General features: G+C 52.0%; 6 protein-coding genes across 6 annotated transcripts; 2 read left to right on the top strand and 4 right to left on the bottom strand.

Moving 5' to 3' along the window:
- Nucleotides 1–4: 4 nt before the first annotated feature.
- BO82DRAFT_338954 (SEC14 family lipid-binding protein) lies at nucleotides 5–1620 on the bottom strand. Its single transcript, XM_025633454.1, has 3 exons — nucleotides 1307–1620; nucleotides 1008–1131; nucleotides 5–931 (listed from the first exon to the last, which is right to left on the bottom strand). The coding sequence occupies exons 1-3, from the start codon at nucleotides 1522–1524 to the stop codon at nucleotides 326–328; spliced, it is 948 nt and encodes a 315-aa protein (XP_025490225.1). The 5' UTR covers nucleotides 1525–1620; the 3' UTR covers nucleotides 5–325.
- Nucleotides 1621–2992: 1372 nt separating this feature from the next.
- On the bottom strand, nucleotides 2993–5517 carry BO82DRAFT_375900 (Ras GTPase activating protein IRA2; the record flags this gene model as incomplete). The annotated part of the gene is made up of 4 exons (XM_025637504.1): nucleotides 2993–3153; nucleotides 3216–5064; nucleotides 5121–5254; nucleotides 5313–5517. 4 exons carry the CDS (start codon nucleotides 5515–5517, stop codon nucleotides 2993–2995), a joined length of 2349 nt encoding a protein of 782 aa, XP_025490224.1.
- Nucleotides 5518–6365: 848 nt separating this feature from the next.
- BO82DRAFT_119711 (uncharacterized protein) lies at nucleotides 6366–6757 on the bottom strand. Its single transcript, XM_025629870.1, has one exon. It carries the CDS (start codon nucleotides 6721–6723, stop codon nucleotides 6409–6411), a length of 315 nt encoding a protein of 104 aa, XP_025490223.1. The 5' UTR covers nucleotides 6724–6757; the 3' UTR covers nucleotides 6366–6408.
- A 4752-nt stretch (nucleotides 6758–11509) lies between these two features.
- Nucleotides 11510–12696, top strand: BO82DRAFT_338950 (putative membrane protein). Its single transcript, XM_025633453.1, has 4 exons — nucleotides 11510–11800; nucleotides 11855–12077; nucleotides 12211–12344; nucleotides 12424–12696. The coding sequence occupies exons 1-4, from the start codon at nucleotides 11599–11601 to the stop codon at nucleotides 12486–12488; spliced, it is 624 nt and encodes a 207-aa protein (XP_025490222.1). The 5' UTR covers nucleotides 11510–11598; the 3' UTR covers nucleotides 12489–12696.
- BO82DRAFT_355819 (exosome nuclease subunit RRP6) lies at nucleotides 12667–15330 on the bottom strand. The gene has a single exon (XM_025635556.1). The coding sequence runs from the start codon at nucleotides 15209–15211 to the stop codon at nucleotides 12836–12838; it is 2376 nt and encodes a 791-aa protein (XP_025490221.1). The 5' UTR covers nucleotides 15212–15330; the 3' UTR covers nucleotides 12667–12835.
- Nucleotides 15331–15500: 170 nt separating this feature from the next.
- On the top strand, nucleotides 15501–16597 carry BO82DRAFT_355817 (uncharacterized protein). Its single transcript, XM_025635555.1, has 4 exons — nucleotides 15501–15670; nucleotides 15736–15773; nucleotides 15860–15930; nucleotides 16024–16597. The coding sequence occupies exons 1-4, from the start codon at nucleotides 15630–15632 to the stop codon at nucleotides 16117–16119; spliced, it is 246 nt and encodes an 81-aa protein (XP_025490220.1). The 5' UTR covers nucleotides 15501–15629; the 3' UTR covers nucleotides 16120–16597.
- Nucleotides 16598–16625: the final 28 nt, after the last annotated feature.

The raw sequence follows: 16625 nt of genomic DNA, 5'->3' as shown, positions 1-16625 counted from the left end.
AAAGAAAAAAAAAAAAAAAAAAAAAAAAGAAGCATGCTTGTGTAGCCGTCACCGTTTCCCAACATGTAATAAACTCAGTAGAAAGAGCCCACTTGCCGGGGTAGCGGTGAGGGGGTTTGATCTGATATTGAATGATGTATGAAATGGAAATTGGCTAGGGCAGTAGTAAAATGACTTGCCCGGGAAAATATGGGAACATGAAACAGACCAAGCAATTCTAGCAACAGAAGAAGGGATATAGATTGGCAAAATCGTGCCTGAAGCTTTTACCATATTGTTCCAATATAACGAAAACAAGAAAACCCATCGGAAAATGAAAAAGGCTCTATGCGCTAGGCTGGGGAACCTCAGCAACCGGCTCCTCGGTCTTGGTCACAGTCTGTTCCTCCTTGGGGGCAGCCCACTTGGGGGGCCTGGCCCACTCAGGCTCCTGCCAAGGTCCCATATCACTGAACTCGCAACCGCCGCTGCACTTGCAAGAACCTCCGAACTCTTCGGGGAGATTCTCGGCAGGAACCTGTTCCAACAGCTCCTTCTTGTAGTTGCTGCCCAGGATATGGATCTTGTTGACGGTGACGGGGTCGAGGAACTTCTTCACGAAGCTGAACACGCCGCTGAATCCCCAAGGAGCGTTGATCAGATAGAGCTTACCCAGACGCTCGGGGTAGTAGTTCTGGGAGACACCAGACGCCTTGCTGAGGTAGCCGTACACGGATGGGGCGCTGGTGATTCCGACGCCCTTGAGGTCCATGATAGTGCAGCAGGTCTCCAGGAGTTTGCCGGCCTTGCGCGAGCAGGCGGGCAGGCGAGGATCGGCGAGCTTCTCGTACTCAGTCACGAGGTTCTGAAGCATACGGTCTTCGGTGGTAATCTTGTTCAAGGCAGTGAGATCGATCTTGCCAAGCTTTTCGATGTAAACGGGCCGGCCATCCTAAACGCGTCCAAGTCATTAGCGCCCGATCTCGAACCGCTCTGAAGGGCATATTGGCTTAGTCCTGGAGTCGTACCTTATCCGTCTTGTGATAGTACTGAGGGTAATACTCGAAGACCTTAGACTTCTCCGTGTAGTCAAAAGTGCGGACCAGGTCGTCGGTCCCGAATTCTTTCCGCCACTTCTCGCTGTCGATGAACCTATTCACCAAAAGTGTTAGCTCGTTCACGTCTGCTTGAACATAATGCCCCGGCGTGTGAAACAAAAGCATGAGAGCATGCCAGCGCAGTGCCAGCGCAGTGCCGCCATATTGAATGTGCATCGTTTTTAGGGACGAATTGCGGAATAGGATGAATGCTAACAAGGAAGACCTACATAGCTTTGGCCAGGGCGACATCGAACTTCCGGGCTCTCAAGAAGCGCAGCAGAGTCAAAGTGTCCAGTCTCTCAGAGTAGCCAAGCTGCTCCAGTTCGCTCCGGAGCTGTTCCACCTTCGCATCCTGCTCTGGGGTGGTGTGGCCGGGATGGCCAGACTGAGCCTCCGGGGCTGTGGTCGGGAAATCGTAGTTATCGTACTTGGAGGGAGCAGCCATCTTGAATATGTGTGAGGGGGGGAGGGGGGAGGGAGGAGGGGTGAAAAAAGAAAAGAAAAAAAAAGGAAGAGAGGTGGAACGGAAGAAGTGTTGAGTCGGGTTTAAGAAGGACTAAACTTCCGTCGTGATTCGGGAAAGGGGAGGGGGAGGGGGAGGGAGCGGCGAGGATAAATTGGGCGGTGCAGGGGGAGGGGGGTCAGTAGGGGAGGGGAGGGAGAAGGAGAGGAGAGTGGGGGAGGGAGGGAGGGAGGGAGGAGGCACACTTAAGCGGGACGTTCGCAGTGACAAGAGAGAGGAGAAGGAGGAAGCAGAAAACAATACGTAGGCTACAAGGGGGTAGATGATAAATAATAGATAATTTTATCTATTGAAGCAGTTTGAAGAAGCGGTGTATGATGGAGGTTCAAATGTCCGAATAACTAATTGTTTTTATTGTATCCGGTTGTTATCAACAACTGAACTACTGAACAACTAGCTAACTTCCAAAGATCTACGGAGTAAAGCAAGATTGAAGGAGAATTCGATGCCTGAGAGAGGAGGCCCCAGCAACGGGCGGTCGCCGCGTCGCCTTCCTTCACCTGCAACCACTTCGTCTATTCTCACTCTCCCCTTAGTATCGATCAGCCGCTCCTCCTTCTTACATGAGTACCACCCTTCGTGTCACCGGTTTGAAATTAATTCTTCTGATGAGACTGACCGACCGTTCGACCACTTCATACTTTGGTGACGTAGGTGTAGCCGCTCTCTGCAGATCCGAGTAGGGAGATCTGCCTCGTCAAGTCAGTGAACCAAAGTGCTTCCTACCCTCCACGCCTGAGAAATACGACTGTAGAAAATCGGTCTGAGCCACAAGTCACGTTGGGAGTATTCTTCATTAGGTGCCATAGTACGGCAAGTGAACGCTAAATCCAATGGTTATAGGTACATGTATAGACAGTGTGACATAATACGGCATAGAAATGAGTCAACAAAAATATAAACGCGCACTGCAACCTTGGTGAATTGCCAGTCGCCAAAACAAATCCAGGCACAAATCATCATAGGATATAGCCCGTCGCAAAAGTGGACGGTTTAAAGAACAACAATAACTAAAGCCATGGGCACTCATCCTCGAACCAGCGAGGACAGCGCCTTTGCCACCCAAAGATCAACAGGCGTGCTCGCCATATATTACCGCCTTGTATGGGCAACGGACACCAACGCGAAGGAGAACTGCAATCACAGAAGTCATCGGAAAAGGTGTCGATGATTGATCGTCAAACCCCGTCTTGAAACATTGGGGACAATCGAAGAATGTAAATCTCGGTCATCCATCCATCTCGAAATCATAGCGTAAAACGAACGACGGACAAACCAGCAGCGTTTGCTACAGTATGGATACCAAACTAAGCCGTTGTTGCTTGCCGTCCGCTCGTGTTCATGTAAGTCGTCACGGTTATCGACGTGGAAGCCGAAAACCGAGGGCTTCCTACCAGCCCTTCTTCCGTGCAAATCGTTTGTTCAAAAGTGCGAGTACTTTCGAGACATTGAATTGGACGTACTCCAGGTCTAGATCCTCCTGATTGTCTTTCTGCATTTCCAGCAGGTCATCGAGCTTGAGATCCAGTTCCAGAAGGCCACGTGCACGACCTAGGCTCACTGGGTTAGCATAGAACTCACTAGGAGCCACAAGTGAACAGTCTTTAGCTTACCTTTGTAGTGGAGACTGATAACAAAGGTTCCAGGCAATGGACTCTTGAACATGAAGTAGATATTCGCCCGACGGTTCTCAGGGACATTACTCTTGCGAATAACGCCCTCCTTTTCAAGCTGCTGATGGGTGAACTTGTAGGGTCCAAGTTCTTGGTGCTTTTGCTGTTTCCGCTGCTTTCCCTCCGATTGACTTCGGACGTTGTGCAAGTACGACTTGTATGTTTCGAGCTGACCCACCAAGTAGGCATTGTGATCACGGATGGTCGCAAAGACTTCTTCCAACTTCTTAGTTTCCTCCAAAACCTTTTCTTTCAGAGATCCCAGGTGTACCAGCTCCTGTTCCACCTCGTCGCGGAGAAGGCTGAAATCGTCCGACCGGTCAATCACTCCCATCTCCTGAAGCTGACTCAACAATTCCATGGTGCGAATGCCCTTCTTGACCATGGCCGCATCGCCGGTCTTCGAAGTTGCTGCCGCCTCTGCGATGCGATAAAGGCGAAGGGGGCGTCGGGCGACTGGAGAGTCCTGCGGCAAAGACCGTAAAATGTGAACAAATGTGGACTTGGCTTCCATAAAGAAGACTTCTTCTTGAGTGATGTCGAGGGCCGAGGTCAAATCATCTAGTGCAGTGGTTTCCCAGCGACTGAACAAGGGAACTGTGATGGTCCTATTCTCCTTGCGCGGAACCTGGGGCGGTGCTGCACCAAGCTCCTGCAACAACACATGAAGGTGAGAGTGTTGATCTTGCGCTAGAGCCACATTGTGTTTCTCCAACAAGGCATGTGTGGCATACATCTCATTAAGAGTGATCTGCAACTCCAGGTCGCGCTTCGATAGTGCGATGTAGTTGTCCATCTCCAAGCTCTCGTAGAAGTCCTGCACTTCACACAGATCAAGCATGAACTTATTGACACGTTCTTTGTTCTGCTCAATGAACGGTTGCAGTTTCGCCATATAAGGCTCCTTCGCATACGAGGGCTTGTTCGCCAAATTCTGGAGCATCTTGGCGATCAACGTGAGCGTGCGACGGGGCTTTTCCGTCGGCGTCGATTCAATCAGCATGTAGGAGCGTGGGGTGACAATGGCTGGGTTGATGAAGCGAAGGAAGAAGAATCCACCAATGAGGGTGCAGATCGTCTGGTCCTGCGCATCAGGGTATTTGCGACGAGACAAGCTCCGGATTTGCTTGCAAATCCACCGAATGCCATACGGGGCCTCGTCCACGTGATCTATGATCGTTGACAGGAACTTGTTTGCTAACTCAGTGAGCATCTTCAAGCGCGGCTCAATAATGGCCTGCACTTGCTTGTTCTCTGCTGCAGCTTCCGCCGTAACAGATCTTGCGAGGTAGTCAGGCAGCGATCCATTCTCTTCTTCGATTTCCTTAACCATGGTCTCATAGACCTTGAGAGGGTTGATTTCCAGGTCGACATCACGTAGCTCAATCAATGAATTAATCTGGTCGGCGAGAACTTGTTTAAGATAGCTTTGACCGGGCCCTCGTCGCGTATATGTAGTCATCATGCGTGAGACGGGGGTGTTCTGGCGGAGGAGGGACGAGTACTCCGGCGTGTTATCAAACTGATAGGTAAGAACAGACTGAAACATGGTGAGAAGCAAATGCTCCTCACGACTCTCATACTGGTTTCCATAAATTGTGAACATGACCGTCTGCAGAAGGGAGTCGATTTCTGACATGGAGACTAATCGGCACAGATGGGCGATATGACGCGGCTCGGATTGGAGGAGGAAGAGAAGGTTGCCGTACTTCTGAGTTTTGTCGTCATTGGGAAAGAATCCCTCCTGGGGATCCAGGACTTCGTCGAGGTGGCTCGCAACTTCATTTTGCTAGACTCAGGATTAGGGGTGGGAAAATTAAACAGCAACGGCTGTCAGATCCATACCTCTTCTAGAGCCATACGATTCTGAATCAACAGCGCAATCCGAGAATCCAGATATCGGACATCTTTTTCGAGAACGAAATTTTTCTTCGATTGTGAAGAGATATTCGTCTTCAACTCTTGCAGGAACTTCTGGGCTGTACCGTCCAACGTTAGAACAGACACAGAGGGCCTTTCAGACCACAACAGACTCACCCCTAGCTAGATCATCTGAAATCTCCAAATCTCTATCCTTCGCCGACATCGACATGTACAGCGCATTCATTGACATCCGCTTCGACTGGCGGAGGGACCGCGTGTCGTGGGACGACATTGTATTTTGACGCGTCATGGGTTGAAAAGACGATGAAGATGAAGTAGACGTTCTGGAGGCGGGTTGTAACATAGTAGCAACCGACATTGTGTGAACTAAAGGAGTGTGATAGTGCGCTGGAGAGGAGCACTCAAATTGGCGGCAAGTCGCGATTTGTAGACACTACCAGCCACCACCAAGAGCACTTTCGGCGCCTTTCTGCTGAGGTCGAAACCCCAAAATAATATGGCACGGCAACGTCGACCAAACGCAAACTCGGAACGTCGTGCGATGAATTGAAGCCCCTGTCGAACGCGTGTGCGGGCTATGGCCGAAGGCGACCAGCGAAGGAGAAAAAGTGCGCGACCGTTGGATCGGCGATTAAGTGGCACTGACAGGTCTGGCGATGGGGAGGGGTGAAGGGCCAGTTTCGGAAAGCACCAGACGTTGAAGTGGCCAAACTAAAGGATTGACAAGGAGCAGAGCGAAATAGGAGCGATCCACAGGCGACGGCGATTCGAATACTCTCCGGCGGCTATGAATCGGTTGAGAAGAACGAGGGAGTCGGTGGGAATAACTCCGAGAGAATGAGAGAGAGACGTTAGAGTAGAAGGGATCGCAAGCTCGAAAGTGTGGGCGGGATTGAATGATAAGTAGAAGTAAAACCACTGCCGTATGTAGAAAGGGAGCGCAAGGCAAGGATGGGCAGGAATTAATTAATAGATTGATGGAGGTGGAGGAGGAGGAAAGAGAGAAGGAAAGAGACTGGAGAGGGAGGAGTAGAAGGAGTCGGAGGGGGGCAGGAGGAGAAAGATGCCGGTCGGACGCAGATGGAAATCAGGGCCACCAGCACCAAAGTAGTACTAGTCAGTCGCAGTCCCGTCCTTACACCAGCAAGTATGAGCGAGTATAACACTGGCGACAATGGAGTATCGCAATATTGCTGTTGCTGTTGCTGTTGCTGTTGCTGGAATGGTGATATAGGTTATTGGGTTTATGTTACAGAGAGCGGTAGGGATCAATTGAGAGAATGATTGACAGAATTCTAATTAGACTTCTAAAATGACAAGAAAGAAAGGAGTGTGCGCGATGGTAATAAATCAGAGCGTACGGTACGGAGTAGAGGGAGAAAGAATGGATGGCTGGATGGGGATCAGAGGGGGGGAAGGATGGATCATGGATTGCTGATTCTGAGGTCAGTTTGAGTTGAAAAAAAAAGTGGGCAACCCAAGAACCAAAAGGGAAAGGATAAAAAGAACCCGAAAAATAAAATAGAATAAAAATGGGGAATAAAAATGAAATGATAGTACTCATACTATGAGTAAAAATTTGGAGGGGAGGGGGAAGGAAGGGAAGGAGGAAAAGATAAAAAAAAAAAAAAAAGAAAGGGTGGAGTTGGTCTCCGTGTGACTTGCAGCAAAGCAACAGTGGGCGGACGGGTTGAATAACAAGGGCCAAGCAGGTACGCAACGCGGTTGACTCGTTGACTGGCCTGGTTGGGTGAAATAAAAAGGGTGTGGTACAGTCAGTGGTGCTTGGTGCTTGGTGCTTGGTGCTTAGTGCTTGGGGCTTGGGTCTGCCCAGGCACCGGCATGCATAAGCTACCCTCCCCTCTGCCTTTTCTTCTTCTCCCTACACTGCATATAGCATTCATTTCCCATGCTGGTCGGCAGAGATAGGCCGAGAAAGAGAGGACGGTGCATGCGGTGGTACGTTGTATTGTCTCAAATCTCAACGGTAGGTAGGTATAATGTATGTACTATACAGTACTCCGTACTTTAACTAAACTTGCAGTATATAGGCCCATACCCATAGATTGATTGAACTGGCGGTTGCTCCAGCGCTCTCCACTCTGTAATCAAAACGAACCATGCCCTGTTCCTGAACGGTCTCCTTCCGCCGCCGCCACCACCACCACCACCGTGGCCATCTCACATTCGCCAGAAAATGTCAGGATCTCTCTTAGCATTTAGTCACTTCCGTACTTGCACTTATTCCTGTAATCGTAAACGCGGAGGACAATGGAGATTGACCGAATTGATCGTCATCGGGTCATAACTTCTCCTTGGACAGACCTTCAGACATTATCTATGGGTTCCATGGCTATCTGTTTTGGATATAATGGCAGACCATCAACGGCGCCAGACTAAGTGGTTTGTCATTCGTTTTGGCCCTCCTGATTGAGTTTTAGGATTCCAAGTTGCCTTTAATCTCTTCAGAATGCTTACAATAATCTATGGGTGGTCGGCAACCCACCAGTGGCCTCCCAACAGACTCCCGCATCTCTTCAGGGAGAGGGCGAGTACCACCTGGCAGGTAGGGGACGGCGCGGATCCTGTCCGGGAGAGAGAGGTGATCATGGCATGTACAGGAAGGACTCCGTACTGTACCTATGGATTGTACCGCTCACCCGTCATCTTGATGCCAATCCATGCTTGCGACAGTCCGTCCCTTTCCGGGGTTCGTTGCACCAATATGATAGTCGGATGATCATCTCCTGGGGGGGGGTCGTGACTCGACCGGTAGTGCAGAGAGCCAGACGGTCGACATGCAGGACGACGCAAGGGGGGAGAATAAAGGAACCTGTAAGCCAGAAAGAACGAGCTAATCCGGGATGAGTTTGCTAAGAACGACCCTAAGCGACTAGCAAAGACATTGCGTCGGGACTAGATAAGTTGATATCCACCTTGATTACTCCGTAGAACCTTAGCACGAGACTAAACACCTGGTTATTATCCGGGCTCGCTTGGCCCCAACTCTTTTACCCCTGGCCCAATGCGCCCATCGTATTCATGATCCCATGGGTCGTGCCATCAGGAGTTTGCCACTGGCCACTTTGCCCACGGCTCGGTCGGTCGGAAATGCCGGGGCAATGGAGGCACAACTAGGGGATGGAATACTCATAGTGAGTAATTGACTCTGAAGTGCACAAGAGATTACTTCATGATTCACATCGTAGATGATTCCCACCACTGACGCAACAATCCCGGAGAAAAGAAGCCCAACTTTTGAGTCTCAGATACGAGACATGGATCATAACGCAGTTGCATCGATTGTCCCCCGCCAGCGAACGAACCGCACAGTTGCAGGACATGACAAATCCCCAAGATGATCACGTTTGGGCTGCAATTGATTCCGAAGCTTTATGAGTTCTTAACCAATCTGAATTACAGGATGAAGATGATTTGACTAAGTACTCAGTAGAAGTAGAAAGAGGGGCAAGGCCGAAGTGTGGTACAGAGTTAGTACAGCAGATAGGCCCACCGTTCTTGTTCATCCTTTGTGCCATTTGTGGTCTTTGCAACCGAAGACCTACCTACCACAGATTAGGACCTACTCGGTAAGATGCGCATGCAGATAGTAAATGTCACGCTAAGCTCCAACTCTCCAGGTTATACTTGTATAGATGCATGTGTGTACGTGTGTATGTATAGACAATTTTTGGAAATATGTAGGTAAGAATAGCCACGACCTGAAACCCCGGGACCAGACCAGACCAGACTAGAGCAGTGGGGGTTCTCGCTTTCATTTCCCCTGAATTGTTCACGCAGCAGCTGCAGCAAGTGCCACTGTCGACTCCGGGTGTGACCCGTGACCACCGGGGCCACTTTTCGTCGTCCCCTCAAGGAGTTTAGCGCGTCGACTAAAAGTTCCGCCTGATCAGATCGGGGGGGACCCAAGGCTGGTACCTGCGTCAACTTAAAAACCCCCCCGAGTCAGGGCCTGTCCCGGATTGGTGCCACCAACTGGCTACAGTGCTGTAGCGTGTGTGCATTGCCGCCTGTTCTTAATTCACTCGTACTTCTACGCTCTGCTGTGGGAAGCCTAAGGCACTAAAGTTAGAAGCGAATGCTTCACCGTTTCACATCTTATTCTATTCTCGACTACACACGTATCACGTCGCCACAGACTCCCGATCTCTCTCCGTTGTACTTGGGCCTGCAAGGTCTGTCCTAGATGAATACAGACATATGGTCCCGGATTCTGACGACCAGCTATTACATCATAACTCCAGCCGCTAACCACACAATGGAGTCTATATTGAGTGCTGATATAGGCGGCTAGCACCTACAGTCGTGGTACTCACTCGGGCTAACCCTATCTGTGGATGTCCTCAAACTTAAATTTAGATTTAGTGATTGATGGGTCGACCTGGAGACTGGCTTGGGGCGAGGAACGCCCGCCTCCTGCTGCACCATAGCAAACAATCCACGATGGCGGGTTATCTACAGTACCTACTCACTGGACTTGTTTTAGCACAAACCTGACAGATTTCGCCCCCTACTCCAGCCCATCATGAACAGTGGCTAGAACAGTGAATAAGAAGCTGACCTCTACATGTCTGTTCGTCTGGTGACAAAGCATTTAGCGTATTTGTTTGTATATAGACGACACAGGCTTGGTTGTCCCTGTCAATCACACCCAGCCTCCTCACGTTTCGACACTAAGTCAACCTACCCTACATCCCCGGGATCAGACAGTGACATGCCGACCATAATACCGAGTACGACCGGACGAACCCCACCATCAGCACCAAATAAACTCTATTACTCCTAGAGGACCACCGCAACACAACAAGCGCAGCTGCAGCTGCTAGTGCCATTGCAGGGTGTGCATGCATGTGTGCGACCCAATTGACTTTTCTAGTGACCCTTCACCACCTCCACCATGCGATGACATTGTAGTAGCAAACAGAAAAAAAAGAAAAGTGAGCTTGGACCGCTTCTATTGTTTGTTGCTTTTGTCCAGGGTCACTATTGAATTCTGGCGATCATGCCGATAGATCGGATGCCTACCGATCAGGAAGGGCTTGCTTACCAACACGCCAGGGACAATCGACACCCTGGTTTCTCACATCGTTGATGACGTGAATCATGCATCTGGGAGTCCTACTCCTCCGTGATAAGCGAGGTTGAGTTGACATCATACCTCGAGGAAAACAAGATTTCGATGGAGTGCGCAGGGCTGATCAGATGATCTATCTTCTCAATACACGTAGGTGTACAGCCTGCAGTCGACGCGTAAGATCTTTTCAATCGCCAGTGGCATTGCTTCTCTCTTCACTCGGGATGTCTATCACCAGAGGTTCTGTGTAGCTAGCGGGTGTACCCATACTACTATGTATGTAGTGAGGTGCATGACTATGGAGCGAGGTGCTCACACAAGCTCAGGATTGGCTCTTGCGTTGGTCAGATCCACTTGATCTTGTGATAGCAAGCCTATGGGATTTGTCGACTCTAGCACACCAACTTGCCTTCATACTCAGAAAGATACACGGATCTAAGTCTCCATGACTTCCTCCCCTCTTCCGAGCAGGAAGATGCACATTCTCCGAATCTCATTCCAGTCTGTAGAGTACAGTTCATGACATGTAGAGTGAAACAGTGGGGTGAGACTCAAGCCTGTATCTGACGATCTAGAGCGCATGTCTCACTACACACAGCAGCATCTCTTCACACCAAACCAACATAAGACACGCCGATAACCATGTATACCTCAGGCGGCAGCAAGCCGGACGACTAGACCTAATGCAGACGGGAGATAGTACGGGGGCGGTGACGGGCCGGGCTTACCGAAGCGTCAACACGTGGTTCGCCTGCGGAAGTCAATTACCAAGCGGGAGTTCACTTCCCTTTCGCATTGCGTTGCGCATTGCGCATTGCGGCTTCTGCAGCATTTGTGTACCTGCTGGGGGCCTTGGATGCGGGTTCCTTTCTTCGTTGTCGACTATCTGATATGTGCCATGGATGTCAGTCGATCACATTATGTAGATTGTAGTATCGCAGACCAGACAATTCCACCGTAGTGGAAACCAACCGAAGCATAAACTGTAGCTCATAAACTTTATGTCAGAAGATGATGTAAAGAGCACCTTAATCTATACAGACACACAGAAGCGGCTTATACACAAGCCTCTAGATCAATATATTTCTCTGACTTTGTTCCCTCCAGTCTGCATAGAATCCTCCGACTCCCCTCATACACACACAAACTCCCCCAAAAAAGACCCGGATCACATGCAAACCCACTCCATCAACCCCACTCAAAAACCACCCCAAACCCCATACAAAATAAAACCTCATCTCCAAATCCCCCTGCACCTTCACACTTCCCCCTCAAAACAACCCATCACCTCACCCAACCCTACCCAGCCAACCCAGTCGACCCAGATAGACGTGCCAAAAAAAAATGTCCCTGAAAACCTCCTACCTCCTACTCTACAACACCACCAACGCCCTCCTCTGGACCCGCATCCTCCTCACCCTACTCACCTCCTTCATCCTCGCCTCCCCTTCCCCCTCCTCCCCCGAAACCCTCTACACCACGCTCGAACCCTGGACAAGATGGACCCAAACCCTCGCCAGCCTTGAGATCCTACATTCCGCCCTGGGTACGGTCCCATAGCCAGCCAGCCCGCCCTGCAGACAACTAACCCAAGGAAAAGGCCTCACCCGCTCCCCCGTCTTCACAACCTTCACGCAGATCTTCGCCCGCAGCGTCCAAGTCTGGGCCATCAACTACGCCTTTCCGGCAACCACGATGACAGCAGCCGTCTACCCGGCCATGCTGCTGGCGTGGGCCTCCGCGGACGCGATCCGGTATACGTATTTCGCCGTGCTGAGTGTGGCGGGCTCGGCGGCGGTGCCGGGGTGGTTGCGATGGTTGCGGTATGTTCTCCCTGGTTCCTTCGCTTTGTGTTCCTGTCCCGGTCTCGGTAGCTTATGTCCCCGGTGCCCCGTCGTGGGTTCCTCCGGGGTTCGAATATGTGGAATAGGTGGCGACGGCTAACGGGGCGGTTAGATACTCGCTTTTCCTGGGGCTCTACCCCATTGGGATCGCCAGTGAATGGTGGCTGATGTTCCAGGCGACCCGGGTGACGGACAGCGTCGCGGTGAAGGGGATCTTTGTCTTCTTTTTGGGGTTGTATGCGCCTGGTGAGTTTCCTTCCTTTCTTCCGGGTGGCTTGGTGGGTGGCAAGAGGGGGAGGCGGGTGGCTAATGTCCTTCGGTGCAGGATCGGTGATGATGTACAAGTATATGGTCAAGCAGAGGCGCAAGGTTTTGTCTACCGCTGCTTGAATCTCTGTTTCAAAAGGTGGGTAACAATTGGGAGTCGGACATTCTGAGTCGACCACTTGTTTTCCAAAAGAGAAAAGAAAAAGAAAGGGTTGGTGGTTATCCCTACCACTACTTATCCTACGTATATAGACCGACCTCCATCTTACAGACCAAAAAAACCAAAGACAAAGATAATGCTCTGCATTTCATCTGCAAAATATAACCCGGGTATCGCTATGCATACAATCGAATTCTAGTAAAACAACCCCCGCCTCGACACACACAATTTCCAACTTTCCCCCCCCCTCCCTTCCTCCTCGCATGTACCGTACTAGCCCAGAAACACAAAAAGTCGATTCGACGACAAATCACCGGAAAGTAGCGGTTCGGCCAGCCATCTCGCGCTTCTGCTTGCGGACGCCGGAGGGGGCCTCCAATGCCTTGGCGTACGGGTTGAATTGCTTCCGTCTCGAGGGTCTGGAGGCCTGCTCGGCGGGGTTGGCATTCAGCATCGAAGCCGCCGCCTCGTAGTCGAACGGCGCCTCTTCTTGCTGCTGAGCCTGCGCGGTCTGGGCGGCAGTAGCAGTAGCCGCCTTGTTCTTCTTCTCCTTGCGGCGCTGCTTCTTCGTGGGCTTGTCGTTCAGGTCCTGGTCCAGATCCGCCGCGGAGCTGACGATCTCGTCGGTCTTGGTGCCCTCCGCTTCGGACTGCGGCTCCACGACGGGGGTAACCTTGCGCTTGCGTGGGCCACCCTTCTCCTTGATGGTGAAGTACTTGTTCTCGGGTTCGCTCGCCTCGGGTTCCTGCTGCGCTGCCGCCGGTGGAGCCGAGGTCGCGGCGGGTTTCGCGGGGGCGGCGGGCGCGGATACTCCGAACTTCTCGCGAGCTTCGGAGACCGTTCTGGGCATGGGTGGGAGGGGTAAGGAAAGACGAAGAGCTTCGGCGGAAGCAATCGCGGAGATCTTGGGGGATGGGAGTGGGGACTGCGTGTCAAGCACACCGCCCCAGAATTGCGAGATCTCGTAACGGGCCGCCGTGGGGAGGTCTGTGTCGTCTGCGGTGGGCTCAGGCAAGAATCCCGCCACCCCTTCAGCGGAGGCTGCCGGCGTGCTCTTGGTTGGCTTCACGTAGACATCGCGCCACTCCGGTCCGTCGGCACCCTCGACCTTCGCCGCTTTAATGATTTCCAGCAGATCATCTGTCCGGTCCTTGACAATCGGCGTCATAGGTGACAGGGTTCGGTACAGAGTGCCCAGGTCCGTCGGCATGGCCTGAGCCACCCTGAAGAGCACGTGCTTCGGGAACACACACTGCACACCTTCATCCTCCTCTCTCGCTACCTGGTCGCGCCACTGGTGCACCGCCTTGAAGACGGCGAACTGCTCCTTGTTGATGACGATCTGGTTGCGAGACAGGACATCGTACCAGCCGCCAGGTCCCTGTCCGGTTGCGGCGTCGTAGACCGGACGCTCGTAGATCTGCAGGGCTTCCTTCTTGGACTGCTCCAGGACGTACTCGACCAGGTTGTTATCAGGCGTAGAGTTCTCGACGAGCTCGTTGCGGATGTGGTCATACACGTAGAGCAGGTAGTGGGTATCCGAGCGGGCGTAATCGAACATGCCTTCCGGGATGGGACGAATGCGCCAGTCGGCCATCTGATATTTCTTGTCGGCCTCGAAGTTGACGAATTTCTGCAGCAAGAACTTCAGACTACGCTTCGGGTAGTTCAGCGCGCAGGCGGCGTGATACGTATCAAACATGTTGACGACATACAGCCCCAGATCGCGCTGAAGCCAGATCATATCCATGGACGAACCGTGCAGGACCTTGAGAATCCCGGGGTCGGCAAAGACCTCGTTCAACACCTGGAGCTCCTCCCTCCACGGCTTCAACGTATCGACCACCCAGTCCTTGTCCCGGGTGCTGATCTGCATCAACGAGACCAGACCCTGATACGAGTGCACATCATGATGTTCCAAGTCGATCGCGATCTCCTTGGCCCCCTTCAGCTCCTCCAGCATCTCCTGCACGCCTTCCAGAGTATCCACGAAGGTCGCCGTCGTCGACTCCCACGGTTGATACTCCCGCGGCGGCGACACGGTGTACGTCGAAGCCGGGAATTTGGCCGCGCGGATCTCCGTCTCGTACGGGTGCACATAGCCCGTTGCCGTCTCGCTCCGCTTCAGCGACTGCTCCAACGGCACCGTCGCGTGGGGCTTGGACTTCAGCAGCGGCTTGAACGGCGACGTGTCGGTGTTGTCGGGCAGGTGCTCGAACAGCAGCTGGGGCTTGGGGATCTTCGACGGGCCATAGTCGTAGACGGTCGGGAATCGGGCGGCGGCGGCCTTGGTCTTCGCGGCCTTGGCGGCGGCCGCAGCGGCCTGGTCTTGCTGCGAAGGGCTCAGTTTCTTGATCACGCCGGTGAATTCATCCAGGCAGGCATCCGCCCGCTCCAGCAGCGCATCGATCACATCCACGACGCCGCGCCAGTTGTCTTCGAGGGAGTCGTCATCCTCCAGCGTCGGCGCCGACACATCCGTGCCCGCAGTGGCCGCCTTCAGCAGCGTCGAGGTCAAAGAAAGGAGCCGGCTGCTCTGCTCGTCCAACGAATCCGAAACCTCCGCGTTCGAGGATCGGTGGAAGTCGACATCTTCGGCGGAAAGCTGGCCAACGGTGCGCGTCACTTGGACCAACGAGGAGGTCAGCCGTTGCTGGAACGGAGGGAAATCTGCTGCGGAGTTCATGGTTTCTTCAAAAATCAATTCAGGCAGCCCAGTCACCAGGACAGAAAGAAAAGCCCGATGTGGTCTTCTCTTTCGTACAATCTCGGGCGAATGCTTGCTTGCTTGCAATTCAAATTTCTTGTCCCGCGCGACAAAGGAAAAAAATGGCGCCGGCGGATTCGGAGGTGGAGAAACGCCGGGGAGGGGGGGACGTTTGACCGCCTACCGCCTTCGGTAAACATCAATCAAGCCTTCGACCCTCAATGTGGATTACGTAATTTCATGATAGAGAGGATCTCAACTAGAATACCACGATTTGCCTCCCAAACCAGCATATCAAATCACATACATAGTTCTATTTCCTTTACTTTGGAATCAGTTTCATCTCATTATCCAGCATCATATCGCCTTGGGGACCTATTCTTACGCACATCCCAACATGGCCGCCTCAATTGCCCCCGAATGCAACGAGATCAAAGAGTAAGCCACCCACCCTAGCCACCCATCGTGTATATCAGAAAACCCAACTAACCCACCCCAAACAGGAAATACGACACCTGCTTCCTCAAGTGGTATAGTGAGAGTAAGTTGTCGTTGCCAGCCCTCTTCTCCCCACGTCCGCACCCTCTACATCACCGTGACCAGTACAACTAACCCCATGAACCCCAGAATATCTCCGTGGCAACACCACCTCCAACGACTGCGAGGAACTCTTCACCAAGTACAAGACGTGCTTGAATGTATGTGCTTTCATCCATGCTTCTCTACCATTGTTATAGACAGCCCCCTTTCTGCTTTCTCGAGTGACCCCCTCTCTAACATCATCTCACCAGGTCGTCCTCAAAGAAAAGGGCATCGATTCCATGCTCGAAGATGCCCGGAAGAGCACGACCAAGGAATTCGACGCCGAGACTCTTCGACGGGGTTGAGGTCTTCTCGTCCGACTCCGGTCCTTATTCTTCTTTGATTCCGTCGATCCAATCATCTCTTCTCTCTCTCTTCTCGGAGAAAACAGCTACTTCGGATCTCTCTACCCTCTTGGTTAAGGAGGGGTGATGAGAAAGGTATTTTGGAGTGTTTATTCTTCAGGATATGCATAGGGCAAGGGGTCAGGGAGAGTCAAACCCACTCCGGACCCCTTCAGAAAGCTCATCATAACCCACTCACACCATCTCGTCTCGTCTCGTCTCATCCCGTCTCCCCCCTCACTGCTATATATGGCATGATCTAGTAGGGGCGTTGCTTGGTTTCCTCTTTTCCTTTTTGATCAAGACACTAGAGCTGTGCTGTCTACTTACTTGTACTATATGTTGTGATGTACCACCATGTGCGATACGATGTTCCTGGAAACATGCATTATGTATTATATACCTACAACCCCCCACCAGATAGCTCAAATCATCCATATATTATGTACTTCATCCCTGTATGTTCT

Source organism: Aspergillus uvarum (genome assembly GCF_003184745.1).
Source record: "Aspergillus uvarum CBS 121591 unplaced genomic scaffold BO82scaffold_40, whole genome shotgun sequence".
NCBI classification, from domain to species: domain Eukaryota; kingdom Fungi; phylum Ascomycota; class Eurotiomycetes; order Eurotiales; family Aspergillaceae; genus Aspergillus; species Aspergillus uvarum.
The sequence above is the reverse complement of the archived record's forward strand: the minus strand, read 5'-3'. Positions and strand labels throughout refer to the sequence as shown.

Excerpts from the sequence above, each read along its gene's own strand:
- BO82DRAFT_355817 (XM_025635555.1), top strand. The coding sequence starts at position 15,630 with ATGGCCGCCTCAATTGCCCCCGAATGCAACGAGATCAAAGA. Across the intron at positions 15,671-15,735 it reads GAATGCAACGAGATCAAAGA|GAAATACGACACCTGCTTCC; the intron begins GTAAGCCACCCA and ends CACCCCAAACAG. Across the intron at positions 15,774-15,859 it reads CCTCAAGTGGTATAGTGAGA|AATATCTCCGTGGCAACACC; the intron begins GTAAGTTGTCGT and ends CATGAACCCCAG.
- BO82DRAFT_338954 (XM_025633454.1), bottom strand. The coding sequence starts at position 1,524 with ATGGCTGCTCCCTCCAAGTACGATAACTACGATTTCCCGACCACAGCC. Across the intron at positions 1,132-1,306 it reads GTCGCCCTGGCCAAAGCTAT|GTTCATCGACAGCGAGAAGT; the intron begins GTAGGTCTTCCT and ends TTTGGTGAATAG. Across the intron at positions 932-1,007 it reads ACTATCACAAGACGGATAAG|GATGGCCGGCCCGTTTACAT; the intron begins GTACGACTCCAG and ends GGACGCGTTTAG.
- BO82DRAFT_338950 (XM_025633453.1), top strand. The coding sequence starts at position 11,599 with ATGTCCCTGAAAACCTCCTACCTCCTACTCTACAACACCACCAACGCC. Across the intron at positions 11,801-11,854 it reads GATCCTACATTCCGCCCTGG|GCCTCACCCGCTCCCCCGTC; the intron begins GTACGGTCCCAT and ends CCCAAGGAAAAG. Across the intron at positions 12,078-12,210 it reads GGGTGGTTGCGATGGTTGCG|ATACTCGCTTTTCCTGGGGC; the intron begins GTATGTTCTCCC and ends CGGGGCGGTTAG.
- BO82DRAFT_119711 (XM_025629870.1), bottom strand. The coding sequence starts at position 6,723 with ATGAGTACTATCATTTCATTTTTATTCCCCATTTTTATTCTATTTTAT.
- BO82DRAFT_355819 (XM_025635556.1), bottom strand. The coding sequence starts at position 15,211 with ATGAACTCCGCAGCAGATTTCCCTCCGTTCCAGCAACGGCTGACCTCC.